We start from the raw sequence: 27,500 nt of genomic DNA on the forward strand, positions 1-27,500 counted from the left end.
TGACACTTTTTCTGACACACATATTCTGACCAAATAGCTATTCATAAACATAACTAAAAAATACATGTTGTATAGGAAATGATAGATCCATTAGTTCTTAATGAAATTCATTACGACATACAGCTTCGGTATAGCTAGAGTACCCAAAAGCTGGGCGCCGACGACTAGTTCACATGTACGACAGATATATGAAATAGCATCATAAAATGTTTCCTACTTTTGCTGATCTTCCATCAGAATGTTGGACAAGGGGTCCTTTGTCAAAAACAATCGTTGTTTGGATTTAGAACGGCCTCTTTCCCTCTCGATTTAGCAAGCACACTAGCCAAGTGGCACGAATCTCTCCATGTCAACAAACGGAAGAGAACGGAACACGGCAAAACTCCCGAAAAAATTTCAATAATCTGATTAAACTATATTGAAAAAACATACTTTACGATGATATGGTCACATGTATCAAATAAAATCAAATCCGGATATATTAGTCGTCCATAACGGCAGCTTATCAGAAGGCAAATCCAGGTTCCTTCTCGCGCCTTCCTGAAAACAGGAAATGGGTGACACGTCATTCCAAGAGCTGTTATTCCACTTCAGACCAAGATAAACACCCCATTTCTTCTCTCACCACCTCTTGACATCCAGGGGAAGGTGTATGACGTGCATGTATACTAATACGTATCATGCCCATTTATAGGCAGGACCTAGAAGAGAGCATAGTTTTCAGACTTTCCACTTCCTGGTCAGGAAGTTTGTGCCAAATGAGTTCTGTTTTACTCACAGATATAATTCAAACGGTTTTAGAAACTAGAGAGTGTTTTCTATCCAATAGTAATAATAATATGCATATTGTACGAGCAAGAATTGAGTACGAGGCCGTTTGAAATGGGCACCTTTTATCTGGCTACTCAATACTGCCCCTGCAGCCCAAACAGGTTAATTTATTTGATTAATATTATGCTGTTTCTGTTCCATGAAAAATGAAAAACCCTCTGGGTAAATTCGGACCGTTTCGCTCTCGGAGCGCACACTGGACGTTCGGGCCGAGGAGTAGGGTTGATTTGAGCGTTCTGGCCTTACAACGGCAGTCAAGCACCCGAGCGAATGTTGGCTATCTTGCTAGCTACTTCCAGACACAAATGAGACCACTCTGACCATTCTACTCGCCCTAGCAGAGCTGGTTAGGCAGTTTTCGTTTGTTAACCAGCTCGTTGGTGATTGTAACTGTGCTGCTGGAAACAATTTAATTACGCTTTTTTTGCCCATGTTTACTGACACTGACATTCAACGGGTGTTGAGCACTCGTAAATTCATTATTCTGCGCTCTGGTACACTCAGACAAGAGTGCTCTGAAATCGGAGTACATAGCCAGAGCAAATTTACAAAAGCACCCGAATGTCCATTGAGAACGCACAACGACTATACCATTTAGATAAGCTAAGAATGACGGGAATAATCAAGTCAATAAATGTTGGGTAGTTAGATAAACTGTAGTTAATATACTGTCAAGTTTGATGTATAACTGCTAACGTTAGGTAGCTAGCTAACATAACGGTACATACTGCTGTAATGATATGCTATGTGGTTTGTAAGGACAGCGTAGCTAACATACCGGTACATACTGCTGTAATGATTTGCTATGTGGTTCGTAAGGACAGCGTAGCTAACATACCGGTACATACTGCTGTAATGATATGCTATGTGGTTCGTAAGGACAGCGTAGCTAACATACCGGTACATACTGCTGTAATGATATGCTATGTGGTTCGTAAGGACAGCGTAGCTAACATACCGGTACATACTGCTGTAATGATATGCTATGTGGTTTGTAAGGACAGCGTAGCTAACATACCGGTACATACTGCTGTAATGATATGCTATGTGGTTCGTAAGGACAGCGTAGCTAACATATCGGTACATACTGCTGTAATGATATGCTATGTGGTTCGTAAGGACAGCGTAGCTAACATACCGGTACATACTGCTGTAATGATATGCTATGTGGTTCGTAAGGACAGCGTAGCTAACATACCGGTACATACTGCTGTAATGATATGCTATGTGGTCCGTAAGGACAGCGTAGCTAACATACCGGTACATACTGCTGTAATGATATGCTATGTGGTTCGTGAGGACAGCGTAGCTAACATACCGGTACATACTGCTGTAATGATATGCTATGTGGTTCGTAAGGACAGCGTAGCTAACATACCGGTACATACTGCTGTAATGATATGCTATGTGGTTCGTAAGGACAGCGTAGCTAACATACCGGTACATACTGCTGTAATGATATGCTATGTGGTTCGTAAGGACAGGGTAGCTAACATACCGGTACATACTGCTGTAATGATATGCTATGTGGTTCGTAAGGACAGCGTAGCTAACATACCGGTACATACTGCTGTAATGATATGCTATGTGGTTCGTAAGGACAGCGTAGCTAACATACCGGTACATACTGCTGTAATGATATGCTATGTGGTTCGTAAGGACAGCGTAGCTAACATACCGGTACAAACTGCTGTAATGATTTGCTATGTGGTTCGTAAGGACAGCGTAGCTAACATACCGGTACATACTGCTGTAATGATATGCTATGTGGTTCGTAAGGACAGCGTAGCTAACATACCGGTACATACTGCTGTAATGATATGCTATGTGGTTCGTAAGGACAGCGTAGCTAACATACCGGTACATACTGCTGTAATGATATGATATGTGGTTTGTAAGGACAGCGTAGCTAACATACCGGTACATACTGCTGTAATGATATGCTATGTGGTTCGTAAGGACAGCGTAGCTAACATACCGGTACATACTGCTGTAATGATATGCTATGTGGTTCGTAAGGACAGCGTAGCTAACATACCGGTACATACTGCTGTAATGATATGCTATGTGGTTCGTAAGGACAGCGTAGCTAACATACCGGTACATACTGCTGTAATGATATGCTATGTGGTTCGTAAGGACAGCGTAGCTAACATACCGGTACATACTGCTGTAATGATATGCTATGTGGTTCGTGAGGACAGCGTAGCTAACATACCGGTACATACTGCTGTAATGATATGCTATGTGGTTCGTAAGGACAGGGTAGCTAACATACCGGTACATACTGCTGTAATGATATGCTATGTGGTCCGTAAGGACAGGGTAGCTAACATACCGGTACATACTGCTGTAATGATATGCTATGTGGTCCGTAAGGACAGCGTAGCTAACATACCGGTACATACTGCTGTAATGATATGCTATGTGGTTCGTAAGGACAGGGTAGCTAACATACCGGTACATACTGCTGTAATGATATGCTATGTGGTTCGTAAGGACAGGGTAGCTAACATACCGGTACATACTGCTGTAATGATATGCTATGTGGTTCGTAAGGACAGGGTAGCTAACATACCGGTACATACTGCTGTAATGATATGCTATGTGGTTTGTAAGGACAGCGTAGCTAACATACCGGTACATACTGCTGTAATGATATGCTATGTGGTTCGTAAGGACAGGGTAGCTAACATACCGGTACATACTGCTGTAATGATATGCTATGTGGTTCGTAAGGACAGGGTAGCTAACATACCGGTACATACTGCTGTAATTATATGCTATGTGGTTCGTAAGGACAGCGTAGCTAACATACCGGTACATACTGCTGTAATGATATGCTATGTGGTCCGTAAGGACAGGGTAGCTAACATACCGGTACATACTGCTGTAATGATATGCTATGTGGTCCGTAAGGACAGCGTAGCTAACATACCGGTACATACTGCTGTAATGATATGCTATGTGGTTCGTAAGGACAGCGTAGCTAACATACCGGTACATACTGCTGTAATGATATGCTATGTGGTCCGTAAGGACAGGGTAGCTAACATACCGGTACATACTGCTGTAATGATATGCTATGTGGTCCGTAAGGACAGGGTAGCTAACATACCGGTACATACTGCTGTAATGATATGCTATGTGGTTCGTAAGGACAGGGTAGCTAACATACCGGTACATACTGCTGTAATGATATGCTATGTGGTTCGTAAGGACAGGGTAGCTAACATACCGGTACATACTGCTGTAATGATATGCTATGTGGTCCGTAAGGACAGGGTAGCTAACATACCGGTACATACTGCTGTAATGATATGCTATGTGGTCCGTAAGGACAGGGTAGCTAACATACCGGTACATACTGCTGTAATGATATGCTATGTGTCCGTAAGGACAGGGTAGCTAACAAATTGTCAGTCAACATAACTTGTAAGGTAACTTATTTGAAAAGTCATTACTTTATTTCGTTAAGTAGCAAGCTACCGTGAGGACGCGCTCTACCGACTCTGCGGCTTGAGCATGCTTTTGGTGCACAGTCGATAGCGCTCTGGACCTCGGGAGAGAAGGTTGAGTGTTCGAAACCTGCTCACTGCTTGTTTCATTTGAAGTCGTGCACAATTATCAGTTTATTAGTTGGTTTAAATTGCCCAGTCATTGTCAGTTAGAGACACAGTGTCACGCCCTGACCATAGTTTGCTGTGTATGTTTTTATGTTTTGTTTGGTCAGGGTGTGATCTGAGTGGGCATTCTATGTTGTATGTCTAGTTTGTTTATTTCTATGTGTTTGGCCTGGTATGGTTCTCAATCAGAGGCAGGTGTTTGTCGTTGTCTCTGATTGGGAGCCATATTTAGGTAGCCTGTTTTGTATTGTGGGTTGTGGGTGATTGTTCCTGTTCGTGTGTTCCTATGTTAGTGTTCACTATTTTGGGACTGTTGCGTCTTCGTTTATTTTGTTCAGTTTATTGTTTTCGTTCTTGATGAAAAGTATTCGAATAAATATGAATACTCACCACGCTGCGTATTTTTCCGACATTTCCTACTCCTCAGATGAGGAGGACGAAGACTATTGTTACACACAGTAGTGCATTGGGACCCAAAAGCATAATCAGTGTTCTAACTCCCCATTGGTCGTTAGGGCAAATCTGGTCTGTGATAGGACGGGAGTTTCACACCTAGCTCGGCTATTAGACTATTCTTTAGTTTATGTTGAATAGTCTATTGTTAAGCTATTAGTCCCCCTCCACAACTTGCAACAAATTGATGTATTTTTGTCGAGAGCAAAACATTTTTATTTTCAGTCAAAAATAATTGTTCTGAAAGCAAAAACGAGGCTTCAAAGTAATAAAAAATGTTTTGCAATCAAATATTCTGAGAACAAAAAATGAATTTGAAAACAAAACTCCAATTTAATTTTGCTATCAACCACCTTCCATTTTGGCCCTGTTTTGAGTGTCAGTTTGGCTACCACCAATACTGTTCAGCCTTTCTTTCCGACACAAAGGAAGTGATAGCGGACACCTACGAAGGACTGTGTGATGATGACATCTCAGGTAAGCAGCACTGGGCGTTCTTCCGTCCAACTTCTACATAGCTAGTAGTTAGATCTTACGATTCAGTGTCGGTTCATAACATTCTACTGTATTACATAAACTCAGCAAAAAAAGAAACATCCTCTCACTTTCAATTGCGTTTATTTTCAGCAAACTTGTGTCAATATTTGTATCAACATAACAAGATTCAACAACTGAGACATAAACTGAACAAGTTCCACAGGCATGTGACTAACATAAATGGAAAAAATGTGTCCCTGAACAAGGGGGGGGGGTCAAAATCAAAAGTAACAGACAGTATCTGGTGTGGCCACCAGCTGCATTAAGAACTGCAGTGCATCTCCTCCTCGTGGACTGCACCAGATTTGCCAGTTCTTGCTGTGAGATGTTACACCACTCTTCCACCAAGTCACCTGCAAGTTCCCAGACATTTCTGGGGGGAATGGCCCTAGCCCTCACACTCCGAACCAACAGGTCCTAGACGTGCTCAATGGGATTGAGATCCAGGCTCTTCGCTGGCCATGGCAGAACACTGACATTCCTGTCTTGCGGGAAATCACGCACAGAACGAACAGTATGGCTGGTGGCATTGTCATGCTGGAGGGTCATGTCAGGATGAGCCTCCAGGAAGGGTACCACATGAGGGAGGAGGATGTCTTCCCTGTAATGCACAGCGTTGAGATTGCCTGCAATGACAACAAGCTCAGTCCGATGATGCTGTGACACATCGCCCCAGACCATGACGGACCCTCCACCTCCAAACGATCCCGCTCCAGCCTCGGTGTAACGCTCATTCCTTCGACGATAAATGCGAATCCGACCATCACCCCTGGTGAGACAAAACCGCAACTCATCAGTGAAGAGCACTTTTTTGCCAGTCCTGTCTGGTCCAGCGACGGTGGGTTTGTGCTCATAGGCGACGTTGTTGCCGGTGATATCTGGTGAGGACCTGCCTTACAACAGGCCTACAAGCCCTCAGTTCAGCCTCTCTCAGCCTATTGTGGACAGTCTGAGCACTGATGGAGGGATTGTGCGTTCCTGGTTTAACTCGGGCAGTTGTTGTTGCCATCCTGTACCTGTCCCGCTGGTGTGATTTTCGGATGTACCGATCCTGTGCAGGTGTTGTTACACGTGGTCTGCCACTGCGAGGACGATCAGCTGTCCGTCCTGTCTCCTTGTAGCGCTGTCTTAGGCGTCTCACAGTACGGACATTGCAATTTATTGCCCTGGCCACATCTGCAGTCCTCATGTCTCCTTGCAGCATGCCTAAGGCACTTTCACGCAGATGAGCAGGGAGGCATCTTTCTTTTGATGTTTTTCAGAGTCAGTATAAAGGCCTCTTTAGTGTCCTACGTGTTCATAACTGTGACCTTAATTGCCTATCCTCTGTAAGCTGTTAGTGTCTTAACGACCGTTCCACAGGTATATATATGTTCATTAATTGTTTATGGTTCATTGAACAAGCATGGGAAACAGTGTTTAAACCCTTTACATTGAAGATCTGTGAAGTTATTTGGATTTTTACAAATTATCTTTCAAAGACAGGGTCCTGAAAAAGGGACGTTTCTTTTTTTGCTGAGTTTACATACATACATGCCGTAGAATGATAAATCATGCAATTATTATTCTCAAGCTAACCAAAAACATGTAGCTACGAACCCCTGTTCTCGCCATTTTCAGTTGAATTCATCTAACTTTCTTTCATGGCAACTCATAAGCCCATGTCCTATTTGTTTCATAGTAGATATATAATCATATTTCATGACAGTGTAACGGTTAGCTTCTTTTTACAGAAGGATGAAAGAACACAAGATGTCTGTCAGGGAATGCTACTCTGATATGTCAGATGAAGAGTTAGGCCAGAAAGTCAGGGCCATTAACCTCTAACACCTCCCAAACCCGGATCCGGGAGCACCCCCATCAGTAGAAAAGCTACTAGCATAGCCTAGCATAGCGTCACAAGTAAATACTAGCATCTAAATATCATTAAATCACAAGTCCAAGACACCAGATGAAAGATACACATCTTGTGAATCCAGCCATCATTTCTGATTTTTAAAATGTTTTACAGGGAAGACACAATATGTAAATCTATTAGCTAACCACGTTAGCAAAAGACACCACTTTTTTTACTCCACCAGTTTTTTACTCCATCAGTAGCTATCACAAATTCGACCAAATAAAGATATAAATAGCCACTAACCAAGAAACAACTTCATCAGATGACAGTCTGATAACATATTTATTGTATAGCATATGTTTTGTTAGAAAAATGTGCATATTTCAGGTATAAATCATAGTTTACCATTGCAGCCACCATCACAACTCTCACCAAAGCGACTAGAATAACTACAGAGAGCAATGTGTATTACCTAATTACTCATCATAAAACATTTCTTAAAAATACACAGCGTACAGCAATTGAAAGACACAGATCTTGTGAATCCAGACAATATTTCAGATTTTCTAAGTGTTTTACAGCGAAAACACAATATAGCGTTATATTAGCATACCACAATAGCAAACATCACAACAGCATTGATTCAAGCCAAACATAGCAATTACGTATAAACCACCAAAAGATATAAATTTTTTCACTAACCTTCTCAGAATTCTTCAGATGACAGTCCTATAACATCATATTACACAATGCATATAGAGTTTGTTCGAAAATGTGCATATTTAGCGGCACAAATCGTGGTTATACAATGAGAAAAGTAGCCAAGCTGCAAAGAAAATGTCAGGAGAAATCTTGGGAAAGGCACCTATTCTAATCGAAAACTATTCATAAACTTGACTAAAAAATACAAGTTGGACAGCAAATGAAAGATAAATTAGTTCTTAATGCAATCGCTGGGTTAGATTTTTAAAATGAATGTTACTGCGCAATACAGCGTGCGCTAAAGCGAGACCGCCCCATAATTCATGGCGGAATTATTATTTAACATTTGTCAACATAAGTACGAATTAACAGCATAAAGACTGCTTACTATTAGCTGAGCTTCCATCAGAATCTTGGGCAAGGTGTCCTTTCTCCAGAACAATCGTCTTTGGGTTGAAAGATGTCCTCTTGTCCTGTCGAAATAGCCGCTAATGTTAGCCACCAACTGGAGAGGTGTCCACCTCGTGAAAGCGCATGACAAAGAAATCCCAGAAAATCGCAATAAACTGCTATAAACTGCTATAAGTCGGTTTAAATTAACTACCTTATGATGTCTTTAACACCTATAACGAATAAAAACATGACCGGAGATATAGAACTACTAAAACGAAAGCGTTTGCAGGACGCCATTGTGATGTCTTCTTGCGCCAGGCGCACCGTTGAAAAGGACGGTACTTCCGTTCCACGGTCTTATATAAGGTCCCAGATTGCGCAATCCACTCCATTCAAATTCTCCCCGCTTACTGACATCTAGAGGAAGACGTATGCAGTGCATGTAGCCCGATGGCTTACATGGGGACTTATAAACTGACCTCAGAACAGGGACCTCGATTTCTGAAATCTCACTCCCTGACAGGAAATGTGCTGCAGAATGAGTTCTGTTTCACTCAGAGAAATAATTCAAACGGTTTTAGAAACTAGAGAGTGTTTTCTATCCAATAGTAATAATAATATGCATATTGTACGAGCAAGAATTGAGTACGAGGCAGTTTAATTTGGGAACTCATTTTTACTAAGTCGAAATGGCGCCCCCATAGGCTCAAGAAGTTAAGGCAAGGATGCCCCATGCTGGGTTTAGAATGGTCAAAGGAAGTCTCAGAGCAATGGGCCATTGTGGACAATGACGTCTTTGCAGCATGTAGATGGTGCAGGTATCATTGCCAGAATCATCCAGCTTCGTTGCATTGCTTGGCAAAAATACTTTGTTCCTGCTCCCCTGTCTCTCGTCCACATTGATACAAATCATACACTGATACAGTACTAAGATGTATAATGTCTCCATCAAATCTAAGAAGTTATTTTAACGTTTTTATTCTTACTTATTCGTAGACACATTTTCATGGATGTATGAAATAGGAGTTGTTCTTCGTTAACTGGTATTAATGAAGCAGGTTGATAGAGTAAACATTTCACTTTTAATTACACATTTTTCAAGAAACAAAATTGTCATCTTTGGTGGTATAGATGGATTTTCAAGGAAGTTTAGTATATTATTTTGTATACATATTGCATATTTCCCATCACCTAATGGACAACCACTTTACCAGTCTGGTGTTAACCTGTTTGGGCTGCAGGGGCAGTATTGAGTAGCCAGATAAAAGGTGCCCATTTCAAACGGCCTCGTACTCAATTCTTGCTCGTACAATATGCATATTATTATTACTATTGGATAGAAAACACTCTCTAGTTTCTAAAACCGTTTGAATTATATCTGTGAGTAAAACAGAACTCATTTGGCACAAACTTCCTGACCAGGAAGTGGAAAATCTGAAATCGATGCTCTCTTCTAGGTCCTGCCTATAAATGGGCATGATACGTATTAGTATACACGCACGTCATACACCTTCCCCTGGATGTCAAGAGGCGGTGAGAGAAGAAATGGAGTGTTTATCTTGGTCTGAAGTGGAATGAATCCTCTTGGAATGACGTGTCACCCATTTCCTGTTTTCAGGAAGGCGCGAGGTTGGACGTGGAATTGCCTTCTGAAAAGCTTTCGTTATAGGCGACTACTATCTCCGGCTTTGATTTTATTTGATACATGTGACAATATCATCGTAAAGTATGTTTTTTCAATATAGTTTTATTAGATTTTTGAAATTTATTCGGGACGTTAGGCGTGTTGCGTTGTGTGCCTTTGTTCAGAAAGGAGAGCTTCGCGCCACTTGGCTAGTGCGCTTGCTAATTCAAGAGGGAAAAAGGACGTTCTAAATCCAAACAACGATTGTTCTTGACAAAGGACACCTTGTACAACATTCTGATGGAAGATCAACAAAAGTAGGACCCATTTTATGATGTTATTTCATATATCTGTCGAACTGTGTACTATTAGTTTTGCGCCCAGGTTTTGGGCACTCGGTCGCCATAACGTAAGCCTTATGTGGTAATGAAGTTATTTTTAGAATTCTAACACGGCGATTGCATTAAGAACTAGTGTATCTATCATTTCCTATACAACATGTATTTTTTAGTTATGTTTATGAATAGCTATTTGGTCAGAATATGTGTGTCAGAAAAAGTGTCAGAAAAAAATCCGGACGTTGTGGGAAAAAGTAGCTACGTTAGCACAATGTATAACCACTAATTTCAGCTCTAAATATGCACATTTTCGAACAAAACATAAGTGTATGTATAACCTGATGTTATAGGACTGTCATCTGATGAAGAATATCAAGGTTAGTCAAAAATTATATATCTTTTACTGGTTTGTTATGATCGCTAACTTTTGCTGCTGGGAAATGGCTTGTGTTTCTGGCTATTGTGGTAAGCTAATATAATGCTATATTGTGTTTTCGCTGTAAAACACTTAATAAATCGGAAATATTGGCTGGAATCACAAGATGCCTGTCTTTCATTTGCTGTACACTATGTATTTTTCAGAAATGTTTTATGATGAGTATTTAGGTATTTGGCGTTGGTGTCTGTAATTATTCTGTCTGCTTTCGGTGCAATTTCTGATTGTAGCTGCAATGTAAACTATGATTTATACCTGAAATATGCACATTTTTCGAACAAAACATAGATTTATTGAATAACATGTTATAAGACTGTCATCTGATGAAGTTGTTTGTTGGTTAGTTTGGTTGGTTCTTGGTTAGTTAGGTTGGCTTTGTGCATGCTACCTGTGCTGTGAAAAATGTCTGTCCTTTTTTGTATTTGGTGGTGAGCTAACATAAATATACGTGCTGTTTTCGCTGTAAAACATTTTAAAAATCGGACATGTTGACTGGATTCACAAGATGTGTACCTTTCATTTGCTGTATTGGACTTGTTAATGTGTGAAAGTTAAATATTTCTAAAAAATATATTTTGAATTTCGCGCCCTGCACTTGAAGTGGCTGTTGTCATATTGTGGGCGGCCTCGGGCTGCAGCCAGAAGATAAGCTTTCCGTGCTGTTTTGACGTATCCTGGAAACGACATCTGCTGCTTTAGATTGAACGGTCATATCTCAGTTACTGTTTTCATATCTATAAAAAATATCTTATTTCTTTACTTTCAGAGTGCGAGAAAATGTAGATATTCCCAGATGTATGTTCACTGTCCGAGGATCAGGCCGTGGAAGCTTTACTGCTTTACTGCTGACAAAAGTGTCCATAACCAGAGGTAATTAAACTATTCTGTGTTATTTTTCTCTTTTCCTCTCTGACTGTCTTGTTGTACATAGAACCTGTCTCACATGCATTAATTTAAAAAAAACTTAAGATGTCAGCTACTAATTTTCAGATGTACACGACGTAAAAACTCAGCCATTTTCACTGGACTATCAAGCCCCTGTTGCTGCCATATTTATCATCACTAATACAGATTTGTTTCTTCTGAGCGTTCCAGATTCAGCAGGCGGAGGACCTGCTTTATTAGGAGGATCATCTGGAATCTGGAAACACTGACAATGGAGTCATTGTTCCTGAAATCCCATGTCCTCTGTCTACTGACAATGGGGTCATTGTTCCTGACATCCCATGTCCCCTGTCTACTGACAATGGAGTCATTGTTCCTGACATCCCATGTCCTCTGTCTACTGACAATGGAGTCATTGTTCCTGACATCCCATGTCCTCTGTCTACTGACAATGGAGTCATTGTTCCTGACATCCCATGTCCCCTGTCTACTGACAATGGAGTCATTGTTCCTGACATCCCATGTCCCCTGTCTACTGACAATGGAGTCATTGTTCCTGACATCCCATGTCCCCTGTCTACTGACAATGGAGTCATTGTTCCTGACATCCCATGTCCTCTGTCTACTGACAATGGAGTCATTGTTCCTGACATCCCATGTCCCCTGTCTACTGACAATGGAGTCATTGTTCCTGACATCCCATGCCCTCTGTCTACTAACAATGGGGTCATTGTTCCTGACATCCCATGTCCTCTGTCTACTGACAATGGAGTTATTGTTCCTGACATCCCATGCCCTCTGTCTACTAACAATGGGGTCATTGTTCCTGACATCCCATGTCCTCTGTCTACTGACAATGGAGTTATTGTTCCTGACGTCCATGCCCCCTGTCTACTGACAATGGAGTCATTGTTCCTGACGTCCCATGCCCCCTGTCTACTGAGAATGGAGTCATTGTTCCTGACGTCCCATGCCCTCTGTCTACTGACAATGGAGTCATTGTTCCTGACATCCCATGTCCTCTGTCTACTAACAATGGGGTCATTGTTCCTGACATCCCATGTCCCCTGTCTACTGACAATGGAGTCATTGTTCCTGACATCCCATGCCCCCTGTCTACTGACAATGGAGTCATTGTTCCTGACATCCCATGCCCTCTGTCTACTGACAATGGAGTCATTGTTCCTGACATCCCATGCCCTCTGTCTACTGACAATGGAGTCATTGTTCCTGACGTCCCATGCCCCCTGTCTACTGAGAATGGAGTCATTGTTCCTGACGTCCCATGCCCTCTGTCTACTGACAATGGAGTCATTGTTCCTGACATCCCATGCCCCCTGTCTACTGACAATGGAGTCATTGTTCCTGACATCCCATGCCCTCTGTCTACTGACAATGGAGTCATTGTTCCTGACATCCCATGCCCTCTGTCTACTGAGAATGTTGCTGTGCTGCAACGTCAAGTGAACACTACCACTGACTCCTCATCTTTTGGTCAGGACATATATATGCATGCTCCTCGATTAGTTATGGGTCTCCAGCCTTTTTAAGTGCAATCCTCCCACACTATGTGGGATATTGTTTTAGCTCCAGTGCCACTCTTGATAATGGAAAACATTTGTATTTTTTGGAGGAGGTTGAAAGGATAGCAGGCCCAGCTGTGAGAGAGGAGGCTATTCTGGATAGAGCAGGTACTTTTGTGTAGTCTATTTCTTGTGAGGTTTCTGTCCTCAGATACAGAGAGCCTGTCTGCAGATTAAGAGGTCCCAATGAAGAGCAGCAGTTCTCAGTCCTGGTCCTGGGGACTCAAAGGGGTGCACGTGTTTGGTTTTTGCCTTAGCACTACACAGCTGATTCAAATGATCAACTCATCATCAAGCTTCAAGTTGTATTTGTATATTAATTTGTGATGCTGTCCTTGATATGATCCTGCTGTTGTCACATGCTACACATGAACATGTATCTATCTACCCAATGGTATCATGATTTGTTATAAGGGATATTATCCTTATATTATACAGGAAGTATTATTAAAGAGATGCTTTATATTGAAATACAGACATAGATGCAGTAGTCCCAGAGTTAATGATCCCAGGTCAGTTTATATTATACAGGAAGTATTATTAAAGAGATGCTTTACATTGAAATACAGATAGATGCAGTAGTCCCAGAGTTAATGATCCAAGGTCAGTTTTGTATTTCACCTCCTGATGATTATGATGACTGAACGTGTTAGAATAAAAAAAAACAAGGCTTAATCATGCTCTCTCTCTCTCTCTCTCTATCCATCTGTCTCTCGTCTGCAGGTATGTTTTGATGTGGGAGAGGAAGCCAGTCCCGTCATCGCCACCTCACCCGCTCTTACGATAGGGGACTGGGGGCCCAAGGCTGGTTAGGAGACACCGCTAGAGGCACTATGTAATTGTGATGAACTGAGAGAATATTAGGGTAGCACTGTAATTCATTAATCGTACGCTGTCTTCCCTGCTCCTCTGTTTGACCTCTTTCCCTTTCTGTCTTCTACACCTCTCTCCCCACCTCCTCTTTTGTCCTCTTGTTTAATAATAACGCACACCATGTGTGCATTGAAGTACAGATTGAACTTATATTTATAATATAATATTACAATTATAATATTTATAATGCATTTATTATGTCTTTATAACACCTGGATAATGAACTTCTTTCAATAAAGCGTTTCACATTCTCCACTGGTTGAAATGAAGTATCTCATTGGAAAACCACACCTGTCCTGTGTCCTCAGTTAATGCAGATGAAGGGAGGTAGATATGCGTAGGAAGTGTAGTGTACTGTTTTTCTGTATATTTGAATTACAAATCAGCTGTTACTTAAATCATGTTTCTATTCTATTGCATAGTCACAATGTGTAATCATTGATGTCCCAGGAGCAGGAGTGGTAAACACTGTTGACGTGTATACTTGTAATACATACATGCAGACACAGCATCATTCAAAGAATGGAGTTTGATACACCTGGTATTGGATATGACTGACAAATATTGTCTCACAGAGATTCATACCTGAACCGCACCTTTATTTGCCAAGGAAGAGTACATGATCAGTGAATATATTCAATGTACAGGCTACAATGTGAGGATCTCATGCGTGGTAATAACTACAGTACATGTATATAGGACTTGCATCCTTGGCACAATAAAGTTATTATATTCTACTCAATCCATAGGCTTGTATGTTTGAGGAATTTTAATTATGAGATTTCTGTTGTTTGAATTTGGCGCCCTGCACTTTCACTGGCTGTTGTCAAGTCGATCCCGTTAACGGGATCTCAGCCGTAAGAAGTTTAAATATAAAAAACATAAGAAAAAGATGAACGGAGCAAAGTACAGAGAGATCTTTGACAACCATCTCTGCAGCACTCCAACAATCATGCCTTTATGGTAGAGTGGCCAGACAGAAGCCACTCCTCAGTAAAAGGCACATGACAGCCCGCTTGGAGTTTGCCAAAAGGCACCTAGGCTCTCAGACCATGAGAAACAAGATTCTCTGGTCTGATGAAACCAAGATTGAACTCTTTGGCCTGAGTGATAAGCATCACATCTGGAGGAAACATGGCACCATCCCTACGGTGAAGCATGGTGGTGGCACCATCATGCTGTGGGGATGTTTTTCTGCGGCAGGGACTGGGAGACTTGTCAGGATCAAGGGAAAGACAAACGGAGCAAAGTATAGAGAAATCCTTGATGAAAACCTGCTCCAGAGCGCTCAGGACCTCAGACTGGGGTGAAGGTTCACCTTCCAACAGGACAAATCAGGAGTGGCTTCGGGACAAGTCTCTGAATGTCCGTGAGTGGCCCAGCCAGAGCCCGGACTTGAACCCGATCGAACATCTCTGGAGAGACCTGAAAATAGCTTTGCAGCGATGCTCCCCATCCAACATGACAGAGCTTGAGAGGATCTGCAGAGAAGAATGAGATAAACTCCCCAAATACAGGTGTGCCAAGCTTGTAGCGTCGTACCCAAGAAGACTCACGGCAGTAATCGCTGCCAAAGGTGCTTCAACAAAGTACTGAGTAAACGGTCTGAATACTTATGTAAATGTGATATTTGTAATATCATAGAGTTAAATAAAGTGAATAAAGTTGCATACAAACTTTGTCTCCTTTTTGCTTTCTTGAGTAAGGCAGCTCCAAAATGCAAGTGTTCAGCCTAGCTCAGTGCTTTCTGTGGTGGTGGGGCAGCCAGCAGGGAAAGACGGAGCGTAGGGGTTGGTAATGGTCTGTAGTTACGCCATGATTGGCTCAATGTTCTGTCACTCATGGGGACACACCTGGGAAATCTCAGACTTCAGTGAGTTCAAGACAACAGCGAGCTCTGAAAAAAACGAGCTCCAACTGGGAAAATACGTTTTGAACGGTCATCCAACTCGGAGTTCCAACTCGACGTCGTTGTTTTTTCAAGTTCCCAGATGTCTTGAAAGCATAAATCCAGAGAATGACAAACTTTGAAGAAAAAGTTTGATGACAAAATTTGCCCACAAGAAGGACCGACACGCCACCTTCCTGTTAAAGTGAGCACAGTGCAACAAGGTGAGTCCAAAAATGTATTGTATGCTAATGCATTAATCATGTAATATGCCAGCGCGATATGTATACTGTAGCTAAGAATGTAATACTAAGTGTATGTCGTGTAATTAGCTGTTTGTAGCCAATGTCCTTCACCCTAATAATGTGGTCCCTTTCCCCCTCATAACTTAGCCTACTGTTCTGACTTGGTGGTGCACATGTAGCCTATAACCTGTTTTAGAGGAATGTAATCATTGAATATTGTAAGAGCTTTCATTGTCTGGTTATATGCACTCTTTATTTATCCTACAGTTATGACTTGGTGTACAGGGAGAGCACTGTAAAAACGGCCCATGTTCTGACTTCTGTCGCTGCACATTTCAAAAGAGCTGAACAAATAGTTATATTGACTACATCCGTCCTAGCTCACTCAGTAATGTATGCGCTCGTCTTTCTCTTATGGCGAAGTTTGTACATCTCAATTGTCTGTAGAATCCATACTGCTTAAACAAGTCAGCCATATCACCTATGTTTTTTAAAAGGCAGTAAATGAGGCTGAATGTACTGTTTCACTGCCAGACAAGACTCTGCTGATAGCCAGGTGTAGCAGTGGTAAGGAGTCACTCCATGGTACTGAAAAGAAAGTTCTGCTGTTGGGACAGCTTTATGTGGAGGCCCTAACAGTTTCTGGGTACCGCTTGTCACCGCTATATAGTGCAATTAATGTATTGTTTAGTGTTATGGTGTGTTGTGTAGTGGCTTTGCTGGCATGCATCTGAAAACGTTTTGGGGAGATTTCCCCACCAAGATTTACAAGCTAAAATCACCACTGTTATAGATGTGGATATGTGATAGTTATTATATACATGGATATCTGATGGTAATTATAGACATGGATATCTGATGGTTATTATAGACATGGATATCTGATGGTTATTATAGACATGGATATCTGATGGTTATTATAGACATGATATCTGATAGTTATTATAGACATGGATATCTGATGGATATTATAGACATGGATATCTGATGGTTGTTATAGACATGGATATCTGATGGTTATTATAGACATGGATATCTGATGGTTATTATAGACATGATATCTGATAGTTATTATAGACATGGATATCTGATAGTTATTATAGACATGGGTATCTAATAGTTATTATAGACATGGATATCTGATAGTTATTATAGACATGGATATCTGATGGTTATTATAGACATGGATATCTGATGGTTATTATAGACATGGATATCTGATAGTTATTATAGACATGGATATCTGATGGTTATTATAGACATGGATATCTGATGGTTATTATAGACATGGATATCTGATGGTTATTATAGACATGGATATCTGATAGTTATTATAGACATGGATATCTGATGGTTATTATAGACATGGATATCTGATGGTTATTATAGACATGGATATCTGATGGATGGTTATTATAGACATGGATATCTGATGGTTATTATAGACATGGATATCTGATGGTTATTATAGACATGGATATCTGATGGTTATTATAGACATGGATATCTGATGGTTATTATAGACATGGATATCTGATGGTTATTATAGACATGGATATCTGATGGTTATTATAGACATGGATATCTGATGGTTATTATAGACATGGATATCTGATGGTTATTATAGACATGGATATCTGATAGTTATTATAGACATGGATATCTGATGGTTATTATAGACATGGATATCTGATGGTTATTATAGACATGGATATCTGATGGTTATTATAGACATGGATATCTGATGGTTATTATAGACATGGATATCTGATTGTTATTATAGACATGGATATCTGATGGTTATTATAGACATGGATATCTGATAGTTATTTTAGACATGATATCTGATGGGTGGTTATTATAGACATGGATATCTGATAGTTATTATAGACATGGATATCTGATGGTTATTATATACATGGATATCTGATAGTTATTATAGACATGGATATCTGATAGTTATTATAGACATGGATATCTGATGGTTATTATAGACATGATATCTGATAGTTATTATAGACATGGATATCTGATAGTTATTATAGACATGGGTATCTAATAGTTATTATAGACATGGATATCTGATAGTTATTATAGACATGGATATCTGATGGTTATTATAGACATGGATATCTGATGGTTATTATAGACATGGATATCTGATAGTTATTATAGACATGGATATCTGATGGTTATTATAGACATGGATATCTGATGGTTATTATAGACATGGATATCTGATGGTTATTATAGACATGGATATCTGATAGTTATTATAGACATGGATATCTGATAGTTATTATAGACATGGATATCTGATGGTTATTATAGACATGGATATCTGATGGATGGTTATTATAGACATGGATATCTGATGGTTATTATAGACATGGATATCTGATGGTTATTATAGACATGGATATCTGATGGTTATTATAGACATGGATATCTGATGGTTATTATAGACATGGATATCTGATGGTTATTATAGACATGGATATCTGATGGTTATTATAGACATGGATATCTGATGGTTATTATAGACATGGATATCTGATAGGTTATTATAGACATGGATATCTGATGGTTATTATAGACATGGATATCTGATGGTTATTATAGACATGGATATCTGATGGTTATTATAGACATGGATATCTGATGGTTATTATAGACATGGATATCTGATGGTTATTATAGACATGGATATCTGATGGTTATTATAGACATGGATATCTGATGGTTATTATAGACATGGATATCTGATGGTTATTATAGACATGGATATCTGATGGTTATTATAGACATGGATATCTGATAGTTATTATAGACATGGATATCTGATGGTTATTATAGACATGGATATCTGATGGTTATTATAGACATGGATATCTGATGGTTATTATAGACATGGATATCTGATGGTTATTATAGACATGGATATCTGATGGTTACTATAGACATGGATATCTGATGGTTATTATAGACATGGATATCTGATAGTTATTATAGACATGGATATCTGATGGTTATTATAGACATGGATATCTGATGGTTATTATAGACATGGATATCTGATAGTTATTATAGACATGGATATCTGATAGTTATTATAGACATGGATATCTGATGGTTATTATAGACATGGATATCTGATGGTTATTATAGACATGGATATCTGATAGTTATTATAGACATGGATATCTGATGGTTATTATAGACATGGATATCTGATGGTTATTATAGACATGGATATCTGATGGTTATTATAGACATGGATATCTGATAGTTATTATAGACATGGATATCTGATGGTTATTATAGACATGGATATCTGATGGTTATTATAGACATGGATATCTGATGGTTATTATAGACATGGATATCTGATGGTTATTATAGACATGGATATCTGATAGTTATTATAGACATGGATATCTGATGGATGGTTATTATAGACATGGATATCTGATGGTTATTATAGACATGGATATCTGATGGTTATTATAGACATGGATATCTGATGGTTATTATAGACATGGATATCTGATGGTTATTATAGACATGGATATCTGATGGTTATTATAGACATGGATATCTGATGGTTATTATAGACATGATATCTGATGGTTATTATAGACATGATATCTGATGGTTATTATAGACATGGATATCTGATGGTTATTATAGACATGGATATCTGATGGTTATTATAGACATGGATATCTGATGGTTATTATAGACATGGATATCTGATAGTTATTATAGACATGGATATCTGATGGTTATTATAGACATGGATATCTGATGGTAATTATAGACATGGATATCTGATGGTTATTATAGACATGGATATCTGATGGTTATTATAGACATGGATATCTGATAGTTATTATAGACATGGATATCTGATGGTTATTATAGACATGGATATCTGATGGTTATTATAGACATGGATATCTGATGGTATTATAGACATGGATATCTGATGGTTATTATAGACATGGGATATCTGATGGTTATTATAGACATGGATATCTGATGAGTTATTATAGACATGGATATCTGATGGTTATTATAGACATGGATATCTGATGGTTATTATAGACATGGATATCTGATGGTTATTATAGACATGGATATCTGATGGTTATTATAGACATGGATATCTGATGTTATTATAGACATGGATATCTGATGGTTATTATAGACATGGATATCTGATGGTTATTATAGACATGGATATCTGATGGTTATTATAGACATGGATATCTGATGGTTATTATAGACATGGATATCTGATAGTTATTATAGACATGGATATCTGATGGTATTATAGACATGGATATCTGATGGTTATTATAGACATGGATATCTGATGGTTATTATAGACATGGATATCTGATGGTTATTATAGACATGGATATCTGATAGTTATTATAGACATGGATATCTGATGGTTATTATAGACATGGATATCTGATGGTTATTATAGACATGGATATCTGATGGTTATTATAGACATGGATATCTGATGGTTATTATAGACATGGATATCTGATAGTTATTATAGACATGGATATCTGATAGTTATTATAGACATGGATATCTGATAGTTATTATAGACCATGGATATCTGATAGGTTATTATAGACATGGATATCTGATGGTTATTATAGACATGGATATCTGATGGTTATTAATAGACATGGATATCTGATGGTTATTATAGACATGGATATCTGATGGTTATTATAGACATGGATATCTGATGGTGTTATTATAGACCATGGATATCTGATGGTTATTATAGACATGGATATCTGATGGTTATTATAGACATGGATATCTGATAGGTTATTATAGACATGGATATCTGATAGTTATTATAGACATGGATATCTGATGGTTATTATAGACATGGTAATCTGATGGTTATTATAGACATGGATATCTGATGGTTATTATAGACATGGATATCTGATGGTATTATAGACATGGATATCTGATGGTTATTATAGACATGGATATCTGATAGTTATTATAGACATGGATATCTGATGGTTATTATAGACATGGATATCTGATGGTTATTATAGACATGGATATCTGATGGTTATTATAGACATGGATATCTGATGGTTATTATAGACATGGATATCTGATGGTTATTATAGACATGGATATCTGATGGTTATTATAGACATGGATATCTGATAGTTATTATAGACATGGATATCTGATAGTTATTATAGACATGGATATCTGGATCTGATGGTTATTATAGACATGGATATCTGATGAGTTATTATAGACATGATATCTGATAGTTATTATAGACATGCATCTGATATTTTATAGACATGGTATCTGATGGTTATTATAGACATGGATATCTGATGGTTATTATAGACATGGATATCTGATGGTTATTATAGACATGGATATCTGATGGTAATTATAGACATGGATATCTGATGGATGGTTATTATAGACATGGATATCTGAAGGTTATTATAGACATGGATATCTGATAGTTATTATATACATGGATATCTGATGGTTATTATAGACATGGATATCTGATGGTTATTATAGACATGGATATCTGATGGTTATTATAGACATGGATATCTGATGGTAATTATAGACATGGATATCTGATGGATGGTTATTATAGACATGGATATCTGATGGTTATATAGACATGGATATCTGATGGTTATTATGACATGGATATCTGATAGTTATTATAGGTACATGGATATCTGATGTTATTATAGACATGGATATCTGATGGTTGGTATATTATAGACATGGATATCTGATGGTTATTATAGACATGGATATCTGATGTAATTATAGACATGGATATCTGATGGTTGGTTAAAATAGACATGGATATCTGATGGTTATTATAGACATGGATATCTGATGGATATTATAGACATGGATATCTGATGGATGGTTATTATAGACATGGATATCTGATGGTTATTATAGACATGGATATCTGATGGATGGTTATTATAGACATGGATATCTGATAGTAATTATAGACATGGATATCTGATAGTTATTATAGACATGGATATCTGATAGTTATTATAGACATGGATATCTGATGGTTGGTTAAAATAGACATGGATATCTGATGGTTATTATAGACATGGATATCTGATAGTTATTATAGACATGGATATCTGATGGTTGGTTAAAATAGACATGGATATCTGATGGTTATTATAGACATGGATATCTGATGGTTATTATAGACATGGATATCTGATGAATGGTTATTATAGACATGGATATCTGATGGTTATTATAGACATGGATATCTGATGGTTATTATAGACATGGATATCTGATAGTTATTATAGACATGGATATCTGATAGTTATTATAGACATGGATATCTGATGGTTATTATAGACATGGATATCTGATGGATGGTTATTATAGACATGGATATCTGATGGTTATTATAGACATGGATATCTGATGGTTATTATAGACATGGATATCTGATGGTTATTATAGACATGGATATCTGATGGATGGTTATTATAGACATGGATATCTGATGGTTATTATAGACATGGGTATCTGATGGTTATTATAGACATGGATATCTGATGGTTATTATAGACATGGATATCTGATGGTTATTATAGACATGGATATCTGATGGTTATTATAGACATGGATATCTGATGGTTATTATAGACATGGATATCTGATAGTTATTATAGACATGGATATCTGATGGTTATTATAGACATGGATATCTGATAGTTATTATAGACATGGATATCTGATAGTTATTATAGACATGGATATCTGATGGGTGGTTATTATAGACATGGATATCTGATAGTTATTATAGACATGGATATCTGATGGTTATTATATACATGGATATCTGATAGTTATTATAGACATGGATATCTGATAGTTATTATAGACATGGATATCTGATGGTTATTATAGACATGGATATCTGATAGTTATTATAGACATGGATATCTGATAGTTATTATAGACATGGATATCTGATGGTTATTATAGACATGGATATCTGATAGTTATTATAGACATGGATATCTGATGGTAATTATAGACATGGATATCTGATGGATGGTTATTATAGACATGGATATCTGATAGTTATTATAGACATGGATATCTGATAGTTATTATAGACATGGATATCTGATGGTTGGTTATTATAGACATGGATATCTGATGGTTATTATAGACATGGATATCTGATGGTAATTATAGACATGGATATCTGATGGTTATTATAGACATGGATATCTGATAGTTATTATAGACATGGATATCTGATAGTTATTATAGACATGGATATCTGATGGTTATTATAGACATGGATATCTGATGGATGGTTATTATAGACATGGATATCTGATGGTTATTATAGACATGGATATCTGATGGTTATTATAGACATGGATATCTGATGGATGGTTATTATAGACATGGATATCTGATGGTTATTATAGACATGGGTATCTGATGGTTATTATAGACATGGATATCTGATGGTTATTATAGACATGGATATCTGATGGTTATTATAGACATGGATATCTGATGGTTATTATAGACATGGATATCTGATGGTTATTATAGACATGGATATCTGATAGTTATTATAGACATGAATATCTGATGGTTATTATAGACATGGATATCTGATAGTTATTATAGACATGGATATCTGATAGTTATTATAGACATGGATATCTGATGGTTATTATAGACATGGATATCTGATAGTTATTATAGACATGGATATCTGATGGTTATTATATACATGGATATCTGATAGTTATTATAGACATGGATATCTGATGGTTATTATAGACATGGATATCTGATGGTTATTATAGACATGGATATCTGATGGTTATTATAGACATGGATATCTGATGGTTATTATAGACATGGATATCTGATAGTTATTATAGACATGGATATCTGATAGTTATTATAGACATGGATATCTGATAGTTATTATAGACATGGATATCTGATAGTTATTATAGACATGGATATCTGATGGTTATTATAGACATGGATATCTGATAGTTATTATAGACATGGATATCTGATGGTTATTATAGACATGGATATCTGATAGTTATTATAGACATGGATATCTGATGGTTATTATAGACATGGATATCTGATGGTTATTATAGACATGGATATCTCATAGTTATTATAGACATGGATATTCTTCACTGTCTGATCTGTATTCATGAGGTAGAGACATATTGAAGCTCAGTCTATTCAGAAGAATAATATTAGAATTGATAAAGACGGTATTCAAAAAGGGATACATACCTTTGATTCTCTGTGTGTGTGTGTGTGTGTGTGTGTGTGTGTGTGTGTGTGTGTGTGTGTGTGTGTGTGTGTGTGTGTGTGTGTGTGTGTGTGTGTGTGTGTGTGTGTGTGTGTGTGTGTAATAGTAGTAGTAGTCAGTGAACCAAGTAAAGCTATAATGGGAAAAATCAGAGGCCGGAAAAAGCTGGTCCAATCGTCAAACTGGAGGTGTTTTTGACAGCCTGGGTTACTTCTACAGCTGCTGCTGTTACGGACGCAGGCTCCTCACGGTTGGTAAAGATCAGGCATTAATTAATGTATAGGTTAAGGGTTAAGGTTTGGGATAGATTTAAAACAACTCCATGGTAAAGTTCAGGCATTAATTAATGTATAAGTTAAGGATTAAGGTTTGGGATAGATTTAAAACATCTCCACAGTAAAGTTCAGGCATTAATTAATGTATAAGTTAAGGGTTAAGGTTTGGGATAGATTTAAAACATCTCCACAGTAAAGTTCAGGCATTAATTAATATATAAGTTAAGGGTTAAGGTTTGGGATATATTTAAAACATCTCCACGGTAAAGATCAGGCATTAATTAATCTACAGTTGAAGTCAGAAGTCTACATACACTTAGGTTGGAGTCATTAAAACTAGTTTGTTGTTAAAAAACTATAGTTTTGGCAAATTGGTTAGGATTAGGACATCTACTTTGTCCAAAGTGTTTTGATTTATGTCGCAGGAAAATGCAATCTGTTTTCCCCCCACAGCATGGCAGCCCTGCATACCAGGGTTCACGTTCAGTCGCCAAACGTGGTTGAACGTTGCAGATAGAAACCCATGAAACCCAGATAGAAACCCATGAAACCCAGATAGAAACCCATGAAACCCAGATAGAAACCCATGAAACCCAGATAGAAACCCATGAAACCCAGATAGAAACCCATGAAACCCAGATAGAAACCCAGATAGAAACCCATGAAACCCAGATAGAAACCCAAGAAACCCAGATAGAAACCCATGAAACCCAGATAGAAACCCATGAAACCCAGATAGAAACCCAAGAAACGCAGATAGAAACCCATGAAACCCAGATAGAAACCCATGAAACCCAGATAGAAACCCATGAAACCCAGATAGAAACCCAAGAAACCCAGATAGAAACCCATGAAACCCAGATAGAAACCCATGAAACCCAGATAGAAACCCAAGCCAACATGATTCCTTCTTTAACATGTCAAGAGAGCCATATGTGTTCCACATAGCATGTTTCTCAATCCCAAAACGTTGTTTTCTGCTGAACGTCACAGTGTTAGGATGCTGGACTGGTATACATTATTAGACTAACAGCACCACCTAGTGAGTCTGAGGCCTTACATTTCTCCAGCCCCGTCCCTCAGCTGTTCATCCATACAAGTGGCGGGTTGACCACTTTGCTGTTTGATTCCCATTTACCCCTTAAACGACTGTTTGTATGTTTTTTTTAATGTATTCTTATTTCAATAACTGAAATATCTTATTATTATTATTATTATTATTATTATTTAACATACACTGAGTATACCAAACATTAAACAGGTGGCAGGAGGACAGGCAGGAGGACAGGTGCAAGGAGGACAGGTGGCAGGAGGACAGGCAGGAGGACAGGTGACAGGAGGACAGGCAGGAGGACAGGTGACAGGAGGACAGGTGGCAGGAGGACAGGCAGGAGGACAGGTGGCAGGAGGACAGGCAGGAGGACAGGTGCAAGGAGGACAGGTGGCAGGAGGACAGGCAGGAGGACAGGTGACAGGAGGACAGGCAGGAGGACAGGTGACAGGAGGACAGGCAGGAGGACAGGTGGCAGGAGGACAGGCAGGATGACAGATGGAAGGAGGACAGGCAGGAGGACAGGTGGCAGGAGGACAGGCAGGAGGACAGGTGCCAGGAGGACAGGAAGGAGGACAGGCAGGAGGACAGGCAGGAGGACAGGTGGAAGGAAGACAGGCAGGAGGACAGGTGGCAGGAGGACAGGCAGGAGGACAGGTGGAAGGAGGACATGCAGGAGGACAGGCAGGAGGACAGGTGGCAGGGGAACAGGCAGGAGGACAGGCAGGAGGACAGGCAGGAGGACAGGCAGGAGGACAGGCAGGAGGACAGGCAGGAGGACAGGTGGTAGGAGGACAGGCAGGAGGACAGGTGGAAGGAGGACAGGCAGGAGGACAGGCAGGAGGACAGGTGGTAGGAGGACAGGCAGGAGGACAGGTGGCAGGAGGACAGGCAGGAGGACAGGCAGGAGGACAGGTGGTAGGAGGACAGGCAGGAGGACAGGCAGGAGGACAGGCAGGAGGACATGCAGGAGAACAGGCAGGAGAACAGGAAGGAGAACAGGCAGGAGAACAGGAAGGAGAACAGGAAGGAGAACAGGAAGGAGAACAGGCAGGAGAACAGGCAGGAGAACAGGAAGGAGAACAGGCAGGAGAACAGGCAGGAGAACAGGCAGGAGAACAGGAAGGAGAACAGGCAGGAGAACAGGCAGGAGAGGCAGGAGGACAGGCAGGAGGACAACAGGCAGGAGGACAGGCAGGACATGCAGGAGGACAGGCAGGACAGGCAGGAGGACAGGCAGGAGGACAGGCAGGAGGACAGGCAGGAGGACAGGCAGGAGGACAGGCAGGAGGACAGGCAGGACATGCAGGAGGACATGCAGGAGGACAGGCAGGAGGACAGGCAGGAGGACAGGCAGGAGGACAGGCAGGAGGACAGGCAGGAGGTGGTGGCGCTCCAGTACAGTAGGTGGCGTTAATGCACAATAACGTTGGATGCCAGCTGCCAATAAACCCCACAGAAGAAGGGGGGGACACTGTCTAGTGTCTACCATACACCGGTAGACAGTGTCCTTCACCGGTCGAGC

The 27,500-nt window shown here is 39.3% G+C and overlaps 1 protein-coding gene across 1 annotated transcript in view; it reads right to left on the minus strand.

Annotated features, from left to right (window-relative positions):
* The window catches only part of LOC120023821 (keratin-associated protein 4-3-like), a 31,988-nt gene extending 5,341 nt beyond the window's left edge, over nt 1-26,647 (minus strand). The window contains exon 1 of the mRNA XM_038967941.1: nt 26,177-26,647. Within this exon, the coding sequence (XP_038823869.1) occupies nt 26,177-26,647 (471 nt within the window). The remainder of the gene's footprint in view (nt 1-26,176) is intronic.
* Between the last annotated feature and the right edge of the window lie 853 nt (nt 26,648-27,500).

This window comes from Salvelinus namaycush, chromosome 2, assembly GCF_016432855.1.
Source record: "Salvelinus namaycush isolate Seneca chromosome 2, SaNama_1.0, whole genome shotgun sequence".
In the NCBI taxonomy this organism is placed as follows: domain Eukaryota; kingdom Metazoa; phylum Chordata; class Actinopteri; order Salmoniformes; family Salmonidae; genus Salvelinus; species Salvelinus namaycush.